This window comes from Pagrus major, chromosome 16 (genome assembly GCF_040436345.1).
Source record: "Pagrus major chromosome 16, Pma_NU_1.0".
Lineage (NCBI taxonomy): Eukaryota > Metazoa > Chordata > Actinopteri > Spariformes > Sparidae > Pagrus > Pagrus major.
The window spans coordinates 17,186,637-17,203,758 of NC_133230.1; the positions used below are offsets into that span (position 1 = coordinate 17,186,637).

Sequence of the window (17,122 nt, forward strand, 5' to 3'; positions counted from 1 at the left end):
GTTTTGTGAGAAGTATTTGTGTTTTGACCCTCAGGGCCACCGTAAATGAAGCCCTAAAGATCAATAGAACTCTTAACAGCTTCTTATTTCTGGTAATGTTCAGGTGCTGTCACATGAAGCTTGCAAAGCAACAGAAACTGAGAAATAATGTCTCCTTTTGTATGAATGAAAACATCAGCAACGCTCGGACACTCAGAGGGAGTATTGGTCGCAAAATGCAACATGTATTCCATTCATTAGGGCAAACAATCCTACTCAGATTAGAAAATGTCATTTTTTGATAATTTACAAGGATTTACAGAGATTTAAACCTGCTCAGGAATGTAATTATGAATCACAATGCTGACCTCTGACCTGCACTGACGCAGTAGTCCTCGAGTGTTGCAGCTGTTTGAATGCCAGACGTGCACTCCAAGTTTATACGGTTGACTGAATAAGCGACTTAAGGACGAGAAAGCGACAACACACGGACAAGTCAAGTTTGTGTTCCGTGCTTTGACATGTGAGCGGGACGGATCGAGAATCAAACTAACAACCCTACAATAAATTGTCATCCTGCTCTGCAACCAGCGATAAGACTCCAGTTAACAATTATTTTCATTATCAAATGTACTCTCTGAGTAATCAATTCATTTTTGTCAATAAACTGTCAGAAAATAGTGAAAATGTCCATTAAATTGTCAAAATGTTTTGTTTTGTCCGACCAACAGTTGAAAACACAAAGATATTCCATTATACAATGATTTAAAGCTGTAAATCTGAATATCAGACAAGCTTTAAACTGATATACTGGCAGCAGATCATTAGACAGACTAGACTGCAGCGGCCACTCTCGTCTGTGGTTTGAGATCAATGCTTATATATTAGTAAATGCACCAAAATCCATCCACGATTAAAGTGTTAAATTTTACATGATTTAAAGATTGCCTTTTTATAGTGTTGAGGCAGCTGTGTGCAGTAGTTGTGCACACACTCCTGCTGATGTCTTCCTGACAGGTGAAGTCTTTATGTCTAAATGTCTGGCTGGCATGGTGTTGTTGAAAACACTTCATGGCCTGCTGGCTTTGTCCTCTGGTTTACATATTCATGGCAGCTCAACATAATAATTGCAGCTTTGCATGTAATCAGAATATCACAACAATGAGCGTGGCCTAGTTAGCCTGATGAAGGGAGGGTGGCTGAAAGAAGTCACCCTAATCCTCAAACTGTTGTCTGGGCTGCTTAGTTTTTGAACTCACTCTCACCCTACTTCTCCACAATAACCAGGAGTCACGATCGCCGAAGTGCTCGACGTGCAGCCTCTTCCTCGGAGCCATTTTGGACCGGTTACCATGGAGATGTGGGTCATGGAAAGCGAGAGGAGACGTGTGGCTGGTGGTGGAGTCAGAGCACTGCAGGCTGCTGGAGCAGGAGGGCCATAAACTCTCATTATATCTGGGTCACTGGGATGCTCCAGCTGCAACGAGCAGACAAGACGCTATTATGCAAGAAGAGGGATGAGGGAAGTTGTGGGCACAGGGGCTTATAGTTACAGGGGACGTCTGTTTACTGGGCGAGACATATGTTAGGAGGGTGCGTGATGATATAATATGAGAACAGCTGAGCGGAGCTTTCTCTGCTCAGCTGTCCAGAACATGCTGTTGTTTTGTCACTTAAATGTCCATCTACAGGTTTTGATAAACACCTTCCCTGGCCTTATTTGTTGCAGCTTTGTATATCAATAAAAATGTTTAACCTCTTTAACCCTGATTTTTATTTTATTTTTTCATTAAGCAAAACATCTAACCATTAAAAAGCTGGAGGCTCTATGGTATGACATAGAGACACTAAGATTTAATGTTTTATGTGGTTTTCTTTTCCAGATGTCAGACTTTGAGATTTCTGTATAATTAATTAAATAAATAAATAAAGTTTATTTAAGAGGGATGCTCTGTGTATAAACCTGGAGTCAGTGCCGGGTTGATCAGGTTAACTAGAAATTTGGTTATAAATATGAGCTATGCGCAATTTACAAATCATGCAATATTATTTAAAGAAAGGTAAGTAAAGTTAATTTGCTTAACATGTAAAAAAAAAAACATGATAAATAGCAAAAGAATAAACAATAAAAGATATAAAAACATTGAAAATGTACAAACACTAGACAGAAATAGGTGAGAAAAAGCGAGTTTGAATAATAGAGTGCGTTGTCGGCTATATTATTGCATTTAATGTTGTGTATTATTGTATATTGTACATTCATATAAAATGCAGTAAAGATGTAAGCTGCTAGTATGTTGTGTATTAGAGACAATTTGATTAAATATGTGCATTGTATGCTATATTATTGCATATCTGCAGACTATTATTATATTCATATTATATTCCATATCATTCCATATTGATATAATATGATGTATAATGATGCAGGCTCCATTGTTGCATACTGTGCTGTTTATTATTGTATATTCACACAATATGCAATAATAACGGAGGCTATATTGTTGCATATGATATTCACATCATATCATTGTATGTCCATATAATTACAATAACATTTAATTGTAGCCTATAGCTTTTGTAGATGACACATGGTACACATATTTAGAGATGACTGGCCAAAACATTGACCTATTGTTATTATCTACATGCTATTTCTCTGTAATGTATTGTTTGATATTAAAACTAAGCTACTTATAAAACACATTTTGGCCATTTTGTCTTTAAACATGTCCTATACTGTGGTGAGGGGTGGTCATGGATCTCTGGGGTATTCCCTCCGTGAAGGGAGCGTCCAGCTCAGTGTGCGGGGCCTCATCGAGACGCCTGCTCAGCTGCAATTTCGGTCAAAAATAAATCAAGTTATTTCGCCCTAAATCAGACATATAAAAAACAAGTAGTTAGCCATGTTGTTGTTGTCTCTATTGTCCATGCCCCCCCGCCTCCTCCCCACTCCATGACCCCCCCACTCGTTGGGGATCGGGGACTTGTGATTGGTGGAGACGGGCCGGCTTTGTCGTCATAGCCCCAGTACCCATTCATCAGTGGACTTGGGCGTTGTACTCCGCATCTCATTTGCGGCGGGGCCAATTTCTCCATTTACAAACTCCGCTCGAGAAAAAATTGAAAGAATTCGCGTTTTTCTTTTGCGTCTTCGCCACATTTTTTTCCACCCCCAGCAACTTCTCGCACGTCCCTTTTTGCGGTCACTTCGGTCTCGGCCCTGATTCCTCGGCTTCGCTTGGAAAAGAAGGAGGTGTCGGCGCTTGACTTGAAATTTTTTTGGGGAGGAAGCTTGCGGTCTTTGTTCAATCATTTGATCGGTTGGGTTCCTTTGTTGCGCCAGAAGCATGGGAGCACAAATCTCCAAAACCGCTGGAAAAGAGGAAGCTGCGGTTGAAAAGCCGGCAGAAGGCGCAGCTGTTGCAGCAAAGACAAACGGACAGGTAAATAAGATTTTAATTATCCGAGTCTTAATTGCTGGAGCGGAATTTGTCTCGTTTTGGAAATGTGTTGCGTCAATGGCGTGCTCCATGTTCCCCGTAGCGCATCCCCACGCTCACCGGCTTTCAGGGAAAGTGGCCACATGTACCCATTTTCACCGGCGCGTGCATTGTTTCAATTTTGATGTTTTCTGCTGCCAAACGTTGCTCCAAATAACGGAGGCGTTATTGCAATGCTTCAAATTGACACATGCGCATATTTTAATTCATCTTTTTGAGGCTGCGCCCACTGAGCCCAATGTTTTAAATTCATCACGAAATTGTTCAAATGGCATTTTTGGTTTTTCTAGCAAACATTTTCTCAGTCTCCCTTTGGCCGCAGCTTCACAAACAGTGTTTCTTTTTTTAATTCGTTTGGCTGAAATGTGTGCAGCCGAGGGTTTGCGGCCGCTCTCACTGGTGGCATGGCCATTTTAAAAAACGCTACCACGCCTTTGTTGCCAGGTTCAAGAAAGGAGCCACGTTTTTATCCACACACAAAAGCCACAAAATCAACAGATTACACAAGGCACAGAGAGCTGGGTGACAGAAGGATATAAAATTAAAATAGCAAACGTTGGATGACTAAAGTGGTCATTAAAAGAAAGGGGGGAAAAAATCCCCAAATTCCTATGTTGCATCCACTGGCTCCACATTGAACGCCCCCTGGCGGGCCCCGGCGGTGCTGCAGTCTATCTGACAGCCTACTGCTGAAAGCCATAGATCTGTCGTCACTCTCATAGTAACAGATGTTGCTGCAGTTTTAGGTCTATTTTCCTATTGGTTGCCACTAGAGGTTGAATTTGATTAAATATCAAGGCGCGCCAGATTTTTGCAGGGGCTAGTCCCTGCACACGCATGTTCAAATGTAGGCCAGAGGAGATGCATGATTACAGGGAAATCAAGGGTCATTTTTCTGCATGTTCAAGAATGACATTTTTAGCTGATTCTTTCATTCCAGGAGAACGGCCATGCCAAGACCAATGGGGATGCCTCTCCAGCTGCAGAGGAGGCCAACAAAGCTGATGTCCAGGCCAACGGCAGCACTCCCACTGAGGAGGCTCCAAAAGAAGAAGGCGAGAAAGTAGAGGGTGCCGAGGCCAACGGCGAGAAGGAGCCTGCCACAAACGGAGAGGCCTCTGCCAAGCCGGAGGAAGGCACCCCATCCACCAGCGATGACGGCAAGCAGAAGAAAAAGCGCTTCTCCTTCAAGAAACCCTCCTTCAAGCTCAGCGGCTTCTCCTTCAAGAAGACCAAGAAGGAGTCTGAGGAGGGAGCAACAGCTGAAGAAGAAGCCGGAGGGGAGGTGGTGTCAGAGGACGCACCAGCCGAGGAGGCCAAACCAGCTGAGGCTGGCGAGGAAGGAGCCAAGGAGGCTGCAGCTGAGGAGCCAAAGGCTGAGGAGGAGGAGGAGGAGGAGAAGGAGGAGGTGAAGGCAGAGGAGGAGGCAGCAGCAGCAGCAGCACCAGAGGGAGGAGAGGAGAAACCTGCTGAAGCTTCACCTACTGAACCAGAGACGGCAGCCAGTCCAGAAGCAGCCACCGCTGAGTAATCCTGCTGAACGAGACACCGGAATGAAGGAGGCGATGTGAAGGAATGCGAGGACTTGTCTAAAACCAGGGATTTTTTTTGTTCATTTTTTTTGTTGGTGTTTGTTTACTATTCTGCAACCATCTCATCCATAATGACTGCAACGTCCTTGGCAGTGATGGACAGGAGGTGTACTGGAGAGTGTGCTGCTGCTTCCTCACTGCTCATTGGTGCTTGCATTTGTGACGTGGGTGAGTGTGAAAGTGCGAATGCGGGTGTGAATGTTTTTCTACATGAAACCATGACTGTGTTGACACGTTGCTGAATTTGACATATTTTATCAAAGTATTTGGTGCTGGGCAATTGGATGTAGCAGCTAAAGCTGTGTCTGCAAGATTTGACACATTGTGATATTTAAAGGGAAAGTCCTAAACCAAGTCTTAAATGTTGTCTTTGCAGTGCACAGTTGTTTACAACTCTTTAAAAACTCAAACGCTCCTGTGGACACAACCATTCCTGAATGAACTAGATTTAGTTAACTGTCAAAAAACAATAGGTGCTCATCACTTCCCATCTAGATTCCACCATTTCAAAACTCTGTAGTAATGCACGTTGTATAGAATTTGATATTACTGGTTTTATGACTGAGATGTACCTAAATGACTGAAGTTTTTAACAGATTACCCATTGTAAATGAAGTTTTCTTGTTTTTCACCATTTGTAAGATTGAATAAAATTGGGAGATGTTTTAAGCAAATTTTGCATCAAGCTGTGATGACTACAACACCACTACACTAAGAAGCACACACATGTCTTTGAGCAGCCATAACCACCTTTATTCAAAATGAATTCAGCTTATTAAAATAAAGGAATGAAGTGAGAAGTGGCTCATTTACTCAGTCAGTCAATCCTCAAATGTCTCCTCCGACATTTCACTATTGTGTTCTGTGACTGAGCCCCTGGAGGAATAAATACAGATTCTTGACTTGACAGCACCCTCTTGTGGAGCATTATAGGAAGAAATCTGAGGCGAGGTTTCTATACCATGTGTAGAGAGGCATGATTATGAAATCTGTATCATGAGGGGTTTGGAATCTCGAAATATATATAAAAAAATAATAATATGGCAAGGAATAGCATGTCACGTTTGTAGGAAACTGAAATTCTTCAGGTTTTGTAATTGCATCAATAACATTAGCAAGAATATAAGATATCAAACAGCCTCAGAAAGGAGCAATAGAGTTAATATTTGTTGTGACCAATATATATAAATGCATTTTCTACACATTTTGCAGTTATACATACAACAGGAACCTCTGTCCATACCATAAAATATAGGCATATCAAGGCATTAAGACAGTGATGGAATATAACTAAGTACATTTACTCAAGTACTGTACTTAAGTACAGATTTGAGGTACTTTTCCATTTCCTGCTACTTTATACTTCTCTACATTTTGGGGGCAAATATTACACTTTTACTCCACTGCATTTATTTGATAAATTAAGTCACTAGTTACATTTCAGGTTACATGCTGAATCTGAGCCAAAGTAGTAGTTTTTTAGCAATCAGATAAAAGAGACACTGATTCCAATAAAAAAAATGCAGAATATCAGATAAGATTGTTGGGTAGTATAGTATGCAGTATACGCATACATAAATAACTTCATACTTGAGAACATTTAATATCAGATACTTTAAGTCTTAATTTGATGCTATTTGCATGGCCGACTATCACTTTTACTAAAAAAAATCATATTTGAACATGATATCTTTACTTTTACTCAAGTATGACTTTTAGGTACCTTTTGCAATACTGTTAATTAACACATAACAACAATGCAGTACAACTGCAACTATACATGCAGGAAATATGCTCAGATTTAGTCATTGTATTTTATCATGAACATAACTACTTCTCTAAACTACACCCTATATGTTTGAATCAATTAGGGCCTTTTTTTTTTTTACAGTCAAGTGGGAGTGTCCACTAGCTAGTCCATACTTAAAGGCAGCAATAGGCTATCAGCATGCACTGTTGCTAAAAAGATGGTGGTGGTAAGCTCTCTGTTGCTAGGAAGAATGGAGCAGGCCATGCTCGAGGTTAGCTAGAAACATGATATACATTTGTATTCACATTTTGTTTGGATTTTTACTTTCTTGAGAAGAGTAAATAGATTTTCACACATTAAAAAAAAAATAAAAAATCTGTTTGAATTGGTGAACCAATGTCGCAGATACCCAGCCACCCTGATACAATCACTGCCCACTCGCAAGTTGCATATGCATAAAAGGTTTCTTTCTGATATTTCAATTTAGTCACCATTCATTTTAATAAAGTTTAATTCTCTTACAAGTTCATGTGAAAGTAAGTAACAAAAAGCACATCCAGCAGCCATACAGTCCCAGGTTTCTATGTACCACCACTTTCAGTGGCCCCATCTAGCCTCAACCTTTAAAAAAAATCTGGGGGCATTTTTGTGGTGAACTACACCTTTAAGGCTCCAAAACTGTATGATTATCACAAACATCATTTTCTCTAAACCTCATTTACAAGAAGACAAAGTGAGACATGCTTTGCTACCCTTCGGTATTTTTAGGAAATAACCAACTGACTTGGGGAACAGCCGCAACGTAATTATGTGATGAGATTTGGGCTGAGTTGTGTTTGATTCGGTCACAGTGTTGCTGGTTTTAAATGATAGTGTTTGAAACAAACATTTTCACGACGTGTAGAGTTTTTTGGTATCAACGACAAACAACTGCAGCACAGACCTCGCCATGGACATGTTAGGATTTCTTCTACAAAACCTCATAAAAACACCAGAATCTTTTTAAGAGTAGATGAGTTCACTGCAAACTCCTTTGGGGTGTTTTTAGCCACCCACAGCTGCACCCATGCTCATTTCAAACCATCTATTTCCTCTGCATCCAGTTCAACCCTGTGTACTGCAGCCCTCCACCGCAGGAAGGGTGTGTTTTACACATAATATTTCTATTTCTGATTCCTGGTGTGCATGTCCATCTTGGGCAGGTTGTTGAGGGATTTACTGCCATTTTCTTCCTCGTAAAGTGAGCGTCTCTAACATGCAGCTCGTATCCCATCATGCCACTCTCCATCCTCATCAGGTTCTTCAGCTTCATTCTAGACAAGCAGATTCACAAGTATAGATGCATTAAAGCAAATACAGTTAGCCGTCTAAACACCCAAAATAAATCAAAGTGAAAAATATTCCTTTAAGCGCACCAGATAATTTTGGAGTGTGGCTTGTGGAGTCGACCAGAAGCAGCGCTCCGTCTGTGTTCCTGACGGTCCCACCTCATGCGCCGACCGCAGACCGTCTCTGAATGGCAGTCCCATCAGATGGCAATCCCCAGCGGTTTTCCCTCCACCAGCTTCCTCTCTCTTCTGTCCCTTGGGCCCCTCACCTAACCACCATCTCGCTCTCTCTCTCTCTCTCCTGGGGAGGATCAAACAGCTGCTGCCCTGCCAGAGGACCATCCCTGTCCCTCATCCCACACAACTATTTTCAGCACACCTATATTCAGCTGGCACGGTAGAGTAGCTTTTGTAAACTTTGGCTGCCAAGCAGGCGACCAGTGGCCATCATGTGGGGAGGAATTTGTGCTTTATGACCCTCATCCATCTCAGCTTCTATACAGGGACAAGTGGTGTGAAGTAACTAAGTCCATATACCCAAGTACTTAGGCCTGCTAAGTAAGTAATGCTTTCTACCTTTGCTCCACTACATTTCAGGGAGAGATATTGTACTTTGTACTTCACTACATTCATTTGACTGATGAAATAACCATGCAGATTAAATTTCTACATACAAACTATCAGATTATTACATTTGACGCTTTCTAAAGCCTTTGTCTATGATATGTGACTGTTTAACTTGGCCACATACACCTGACACTACTTTTTAAAGAGTCTGAATTGAAGATCGCAAACCTTTTTTACATTTGTTTGTATTTACAGATTAAAATACCCTACTGCAACATTATATTGCTGCTTACATAAGTAATAATAAGGGGGATTCTCAATCACAAGTACTATAACTTTTGGTATACTAAATAGATTTTTTAAAAATCCTTTCGCCTGGAAATGTAACTTGTAATGGAAAATTTGTACTAGTTTACTTTTTGTCCCCCTATTTAGCATTTATAAGCTGTATATACACTTTTAAAAATGGTTTATTACACACTACAATGTAGTTGTAAGCAGATATGAGGACATTTTGAATGTTTATAATCATCAGTGGAGTTAAAGTTATTACCATTTAAATCTTCTTACAACTACATTACAGTGTGTTATAAACCATTTATTAAATGGTAATTTATTGCTTATACATGTTAAAGATGGGGAGTTGAAGTAAAGTGTTGCTGAATGTTTTTATATTATGTTATTGTTACTTTAACTTACATACAAAGGATCTGAAATCAACATCTGGCGGGGACTAATGACATGTTGGCAGTAACTACATTACTTAAGTAGAATTTTGAGGCATTTGTACTTAAGTATTTCCATTTTCTGCTACTTTACATGTCCACTCCACTACAGATGGAGGCAAATATTGTACTCCACTGCATTTATTTGATAACTTCAGTCACTAGTTACTTTGACGACTGACTGCTGCGTCAAAGCCAACGCAGCACATTTTTAAATTAATATATTTTATTGGCAATCCTATTAAAAAACACAGTGACCATCAGGAAAAGTTGAATATTAGATCCTATAATTGGTGGAACCATAGTATACAGTATATACATAAATGTAAAAACATATATATAATTTACTTTAACTTGTACATTTGATACTTTGAAGTACATTTAATATCAGATACTTTAAGACTTTCACTTAAGTATTATTTGTATTTTACCTTTACTTTTACCAAGTAAGTAATATTTTGATATAATATCTTCTAATATCTACTTTTACTCAAGTATGACTATTGTTTTTTTTTACAACACTGCATTATAGTATACCTTATACTATGTTTAGGTTAGGTGGCTATCAGTAGCCAATATGCTAGCATCTATTATGTATTGTTTTTGACAATCTTATTAAGTTTTCATGTTTTGGAATCAAGCTAATATTTGGAAACCAGGCATTTTGAACCATATTGCAAACATAAGAAGCCGACCTGCTGAAGTGTTCAGTCCAAAGCTGACTACTAACCACAGTGAATTAGTGGGCAGGTGAAATTTCCTCTACAGGGGATTAATTTATGTGCAATACTCAAATGAAATACACAGTCAAACTAGTTGAAAGTGTACCAAGTTGAATATGAAATAAAGCCAACAGGAAATTCTTCTGGGACAAAACATTTGTTTAGACATCTTTTATTTTGGTCATTATGCTTTACATGACATAATGCATGTTCAGGGATATAACAATGTTGCTGGTAGTTTGTGTTTGTATGACAGTATTCTGGTGACTCATCATAATGGTCAATTTGACCATTACCATTTCACAATATTCAAGTCACATACAAGGATAACAGTTACGACATGTTGCACAGAAAGTATTTGTGTACTTTTAATAAGATTATTGGTCACTCAAACAAAAACAAGCTGGTACAAAAACAAACAAAAAGAAAGAAAGAAAGAACAGACAAACACTAAATTAGGAATCACCAGTTGAATCAGTATAAAAGTACCAGAGTGGAAAAGAAAAAATCAGGACACAACACAGTTATAACACCTCAATTTCACATGCTGTCTCCATTACAAAAGCTCACTGGTAACTTTGTGGATTGCTTCCCCCATCCCTGATCACCTGTTTTTATAAATTAGTTTTCCTTCTTCTTAGCACCTATTTCTTGTAGTTTTCAAGTCAAGATGCTACTATTCCTCAAAGAAGGGTGAACTGCCTGTCTGCTTGGCTGAGGAAAAAAATAACAGGGAGTTGACTTTAATTTGAGAAATAGATTGCAAATTTAGTTGGTTGGCTTTTTGGGAACTACTGTATCAACGTATCACGTTGAAGCAATGAGGAACCCAGAGAAAGAGCAGTGGACATTCTCGGCAGCAAAGACACCATTGGCCTCGTCATCAGGGATCTGGACGTAGACTGTGTCCTGCTCATCGAGCAGAAGGACAGCACTGCCGGACATCTGGTCCAGGAAGCCCTTGTTGTACTCATCATAAGTGAACATAACAGGCTGGCCGTTCTTGTACAGAGCCACCAGGGCATGAGCACCATTGACATGGATGCTGTAGGAGAAGTAGTAAACTCCAGGAACCTGGCAAGTGAAAATGCCACTCTCGGGGTCATAGTGATTCTCAGCATTGTACACTATCTGGTCAAACTTAATGGGGGTGCCAGCAGCAGGGTAGGGGGTAGCCAGAGATGCAGTGAAAGCAGACATGGGGGACTTAACCATAACCTCAGCCATTCCCATGCCCTTCTCAAACACAACCTCACCAGGAGGACCAGGGGGACCAGGAGGGCCAGCTGGGCCAGCTTCTCCATCAGCACCAGGCTCACCAGGCTGACCAGGGGGACCCTCGGGTCCAGAAATACCCTTGGCAGACAGACCAGCAGGGCCGGGAGCACCAGGGAGACCTGGGTGTCCCTTAAGGCCAGGAGCACCAGAAGGACCTTGAGGTCCGGAAGGTCCTCGGGAACCAGGGGCGCCATCAGAACCAGACGCACCTGGCTCACCTGCACGACCGGGATGACCTTTGGGTCCAGCAGGGCCAGGAATACCTGGGGCACCTGGGGTACCTGGGGCACCTCCATTGCCTTTGTCACCTGTGGGTCCAGTGGCTCCTCTGGGTCCAGGAGGACCAGCTGCGCCTGGATAACCCTGCTTGCCTGCGAATCCCTGTGGTCCCTGATCTCCCTTATTTCCCTTAGGTCCCTGAGCTCCAGTTGCACCTGTGTCACCTTTAGGGCCAGCAGCGCCAGACTCACCCTGGAAACCTCTTACACCCTGAGGTCCAGTAGGACCAGTGGGGCCAGTGGCACCAGTAGCACCAGTATAACCAGTTGGACCTTGCTCACCCTTTGCACCTGTGGCACCTGTGGCACCTGTAGCTCCCCTATCTCCCTTCTCTCCATTTGCACCTGGCTTTCCATATCCGGGGACTCCAGGGGCACCTGTTGCCCCACTAGGTCCCTGGTGGCCTTTAGGGCCAGCTGCACCAGGCAGACCTGGGGCACCATTCTCACCTGGTTTACCTGGTTGACCTACACCTGGGGCACCAGTGTGTCCCTTGGGTCCCATTGGCCCCATTGGACCTGTGGCACCATCTCTACCTGGCATACCTGACTTGCCTGACTCACCGGGTGCACCTGGTTTTCCTGGCTTTCCAATTCCAGCTGCACCTGGCTCACCAGATGGGCCCATGGGACCTTCAGGTCCTGTCTCACCCTGAGCACCAGGAACTCCCACCCCTCTATCACCCTTTGCACCTGGCAGTCCAGGTACACCTGGATGTCCCTTCAGACCAGACTCTCCTCTAGGTCCCATGGGTCCAGGATGCCCTGAAGGTCCGGGCTTGCCAGTAGCAGAGAGGCCAGCGGGTCCAGGGCTTCCAGAAGATCCAGGGACTCCCCTTGGTCCCTGAGGACCAGTGGCTCCGGTGTCTCCCTTCTGACCAGGGGCTCCATCGCTGCCAGGTTTGCCAGGTCCACCTGGGGATCCAGGTTTGCCAGCAATAGAGCGACCGGGGGCTCCAGGAGTTCCAGGGGGTCCTTGGGGTCCAGGCTCACCTTCAACACTCTCACCTGGGGCGCCAGGAGGGCCAGCAGGTCCCTCAGGGCCGGGCTCACCTGGAGGACCAGGCTCACCTGCCACTGACACCACTGTGAAGAGTGAAACAGTGACCATCATCAATACCACCAAATACAAACAAGCAACAACAAACCCCCCCAAAAAACAGGTGATAATGGAAACAGGCAATGAGGAAGCACTCATCAACTGTGTGTTGCAGATTAATATCACTATAAAAGTTACACCTGTAATGTGTTGGTATCAAAACCTTTTGTTTATTTTTCACTGCATTGTAATAGAAATGTTAACTTATAGTCTGTGCATCACATTCACACAATGATATCTTAGATTACAGGATCTAGTATCTCTAGTGCCTCTAATTATATCCTACTCGTGTACTAAAAAACTACAAGAACATGGATGTACTGGCCAACTCTCAGGCCAGAGTGTGTGTGAATGTGAATGAGTTTTGGCAGTGTCTTGTTGACAAACAACATGGCTGTTCAACAATCAAAAGGCAAAATTCAAGAAAATTGCTTGAATGAATGTTATTCTCATGCTTAGCTTTAGTTAAGAGTTAAAATGATGGATGCATTTAGAAAGTGACTTAATTTGATCTTATGTCAATTAAATTTAATTCCTGGAGGTGGGGCAGGTTTTATTCCTAGAAACCAATCTTGTAGATTTGCGGTCTGACTACATGGTGCTGGCTCATTGTTGCAATTTTACAAAACCCTTTTTCAAATCTTAAACTTTTAGATAATTTAAAATAAATGTTGAGTTTTGTCTCTGCATTGTTTTTTTACACACATATATAATGCATATTTAGGCCTTAATTTAATTATTATATAGAAAATGTATCAATAAAATACAAATATTTTAACATTTGTTTTAAACAATACACTACATGCTATTTTTCCACACTGTACTGTACAGAGAGATATCTTGTGACTTGTTTGTGAAATGGTCAAAATGAGAGAGAGCCTATTTTTTATTTGCTGCCTTCATGTGGTCACATGTGTTTGGGTGTAAAAGGCTCACTCCTTGCCTAACTGCAGTCGAGTTTGGATAAATCCAAACAGATGTTTCTACTTCTGTGTGAAGCGGGCACACCCAAACAAACCGCACTGCTGGGTGACTGGACTGTAATTGTCAGTGTCAAACTAAAAATAATTCACTAACAGCTACTCTCTCAAATAGAAATAGCAGCATGTTGATCACGTAACAGCAACATTGCATATTTTATGTTGCAGGGTCACACCATAATTAACATTTTGTGCAGTAACAAACGTTTTTGTGGGATTCTGAATATACAAGAAATAAACAGATAAAATGATTTTTAAAAAATATGCCAAAATCATTATGCTCCTCAAAATGTTAGATGTTGAGCACATCAAGCAATAGAAGAGATGAGTGATTCCTCAGAGATGCTGATCATGGAAAGAGCATTTTGTAGCAGATAGAAAATGAGAAAGAAATGCTGCTAAAGACCTACAAAATTTCATAAAAATGTGAAAAACCTTTAAGTTTATTTATCCAATCCTTCGACTTCCAGAAAAATAAAAATCTGCACTGACTAAATGAGCATTTCTCATTCAAATCCTAGCTCAAAATGAACTGGATGTGATTGGAGAAGCATGCACACTGCTGCAGCCAATCAGAGCAAGAGGCAACTCCAGAGCAAGGTGGAGTTCAGTTTTCAAAGTAAAGCGCAGCTGGTTGTGCACTGCTTGCTTCTAGTTGCCAAAACAGAGATGCCGGTTTTGCTACTTGAAGATTTAAAGGTAAGTAAGGCATGACTGTCACAAAATGTTGCTCAAGTAAAGAGTAAAAGTAAAATGTTTAGTGATGAAAGTCTGACTTTAGAGGAAACTTGAGCAGGAGAAATGCTAGCATGCTCCATTGTCAGAAAGGTTGTACAGAGAGCAGGAGGCTGTGTGTTCTTACCGTGGCTCTTCACAGAGTAGGGCTGGTATTGAGGGGCAGCCTTCACCATCTTCTTCACCACATATCCTTTCCCATGGGCTGCAGCCAGGGCCGCCATTAGGAGGACGATGCTTGCTACTCGTAAGTCCATCTTACAAAGTCCAACCTGCAGGGAAAAAAAGCAAGAAGACAGTCAGCACAGCCACTCTCAAGATACGAAGTGTCAGCAAACTTTCTCTCTAGTTTTGAGTCATTTTTCAGAGATTAAAAACTTTCTTAGCTAAATGTACAGGCTGTGCATCTTTACTGAAACTCAACAGATGGCAAATAAACTCTGTTTAGTTTAAATAAGTTTAAGGAGCAGGGAGAGAATTTCAGTTTTTGGATTCAGTTAGAGCATCCTGGATGCTTCAAGACTCTCTGAATATCATCCAGGAAGCTCTTAGCCAGCCAAAATCTGCCTCCCTGCTCCAGGAACAACTCGAGGCCTAGACGAAGCATCTAGATGCTGCCTGCGCTCCTCCAGAGACAGAGCTGTTTAGAGAGGAAGAGAAAGCCCACATACCTGCATCCAAAGTGGGGAAAGTCAGTCTCTTCAGCACCAGTGATCTCCTGGTGCTACTGTATATCCTTAGGGTAGGAGCACAAGTGAGGATATGCTGTCTTCCAGTACAATGATGTGGGTATTTATACCATATCTGCCCCTCGCATCATTAAAAAAAAAGAAAAAGCCCCCACCACGCAAGTACCTCCCTCCTCAGAGCTAGGCTGTAATTAGCAGACAGATCTGCCCAAAGCGGGCATGTCACATCAGGGTGCCTCCATGTCTTGAGTATCCAGACACATGATTATCACTTATTTCAGTCCTTCTTCTGAACTAGAAAATAATCATGTTCGAAGTAAGAAAAAATAAATAAATGAATACACAAGCAAAGAACACAAACGAGCTCTGCGGGGAGAATAAACTTAATCCACTAACACCTTTACATTTCCAGTCTTTTTACACTTATATTTACCCTTTTTCCAGCAACATTTAATTTTTTTATGCCCAGGATGTGTCTATATTTATGAATGTTTATAACACCCCCTGTTTAAATATGACAACGTCTGAAAATAGCCAAAACTCATCTATAAAAAACAACACCAGATTTGTAGTAGCACCTGTGTAGCTTCACAGAGCTTTCATTGAGGATATACAGTGCTAGACACATCTGCAAATTTACATCTTGTCCAGCCGGCTGGCCCATACCTTTCCTGGCTGTCTGGCCACCACCACCCCCGCTGTGATAAGGTAAACAGGGGAAATGGTGGGGTCATGGATGAAAGGTACTGTAGGTTTGGATTAAAAGCAAATAATTAGGTTTATTCCTGATGCAATCCCCTCTTTTAAGGGATTCACATGTTCTCATTTATTTAGTGTTGTTCATTTCCTGTTCCTATTTGGTCGGTGTGTCATGAAGACAAAGTTGCGTTGATTTCAGCCTCTATTTCAGGGTGAACACTTTTTCTTAACTTGTGTTTTTTGTTAGCGTTTCACCCTCAAAACAGCTAATAAAACTATATAAGGAGCCACTGGAAAAGACATTTGGGCTTGTTTCAGTGCAGCCTTGTGAATGCAACCCAGTGTGCAACAACCCTCACATGCAGTACTGATGTTTGGACACCAGAGGGCAGGTTTTACTGTTGCACAGCACCTCTCCATGGAGCAGGGTGCTGCTGTTCTGCAGAGGAGAAGGGGCCATGCCCCTGTGGTCACTTGTTATTTTTGGTCCCCTCTGTGCATATACATCATCAGAGGTTTCAGGCCTATTCCTACAATTACAGCTGCTTTCTGTCGTGATGTTGTATTTCCTCAATCAGCTCTATCCTCCTGTATTATCCTCCCTCACCCTCACCCTCCACCTTGCCTTGCTTACTTTGAGATCCTCCAACTGTAATTTCTCAATTTCAGCCCGGCCACATAGGAAATGCATACACCCAAATAATCACATGTTCTCAAGCACACAAGTGGCCATAAACGTTGTGTAGGGTACCATCCCAGAATGTTCCTGAACATAAGACCATTTAAGGTTCCTATGTCCTTATAATGTACATCCATACTGCTGACAGCATACACTTTGTGTATTTTCAGAAAAGACGATCACGAGTTGCCTGATTGAAGGCTTCGGTATGTTTCTATATGAGGCGTTTATACAACACGTGAGTGTGACAGGCGTCTTTCACAGGAGCCATAATTAAAGATTCTACAACATGGCGCTCGTTTGAACTTTTTTTTGTGTAAATTAGACCAAATTATCTGCAATTTTCCAAAGTGCTACCTTACCCCGGCTTACAGCACTTAATCATGTTTGGCAAGCATTGTTTAAGTTTGCCCTTCCTGTCAAATAAAACAGAAAGTAATTTGCGATCTTCATTTCCAAATGTTTGAAATTGTGTTCATAGCCCAGACAGGGGTGACGACTGACAGCAAAGGGGGCAGA

The 17,122-nt window shown here is 41.8% G+C and overlaps 2 protein-coding genes across 2 annotated transcripts; one reads left to right on the plus strand and one right to left on the minus strand.

Annotated features, from left to right (window-relative positions):
- The first annotated feature begins 3,038 nt into the window (after positions 1-3,038).
- On the plus strand, positions 3,039-5,748 carry marcksb (myristoylated alanine-rich protein kinase C substrate b). The gene is made up of 2 exons (XM_073484022.1): positions 3,039-3,425; positions 4,423-5,748. The coding sequence occupies exons 1-2, from the start codon at positions 3,330-3,332 to the stop codon at positions 5,011-5,013; spliced, it is 687 nt and encodes a 228-aa protein (XP_073340123.1). The 5' UTR covers positions 3,039-3,329; the 3' UTR covers positions 5,014-5,748.
- Positions 5,749-10,973: 5,225 nt separating this feature from the next.
- Positions 10,974-14,793, minus strand: col10a1a (collagen, type X, alpha 1a). Its single transcript, XM_073484304.1, has 2 exons — positions 14,664-14,793; positions 10,974-12,808 (listed from the first exon to the last, which is right to left on the minus strand). Exons 1-2 carry the CDS (start codon positions 14,791-14,793, stop codon positions 10,974-10,976), a joined length of 1,965 nt encoding a protein of 654 aa, XP_073340405.1.
- Positions 14,794-17,122: the final 2,329 nt, after the last annotated feature.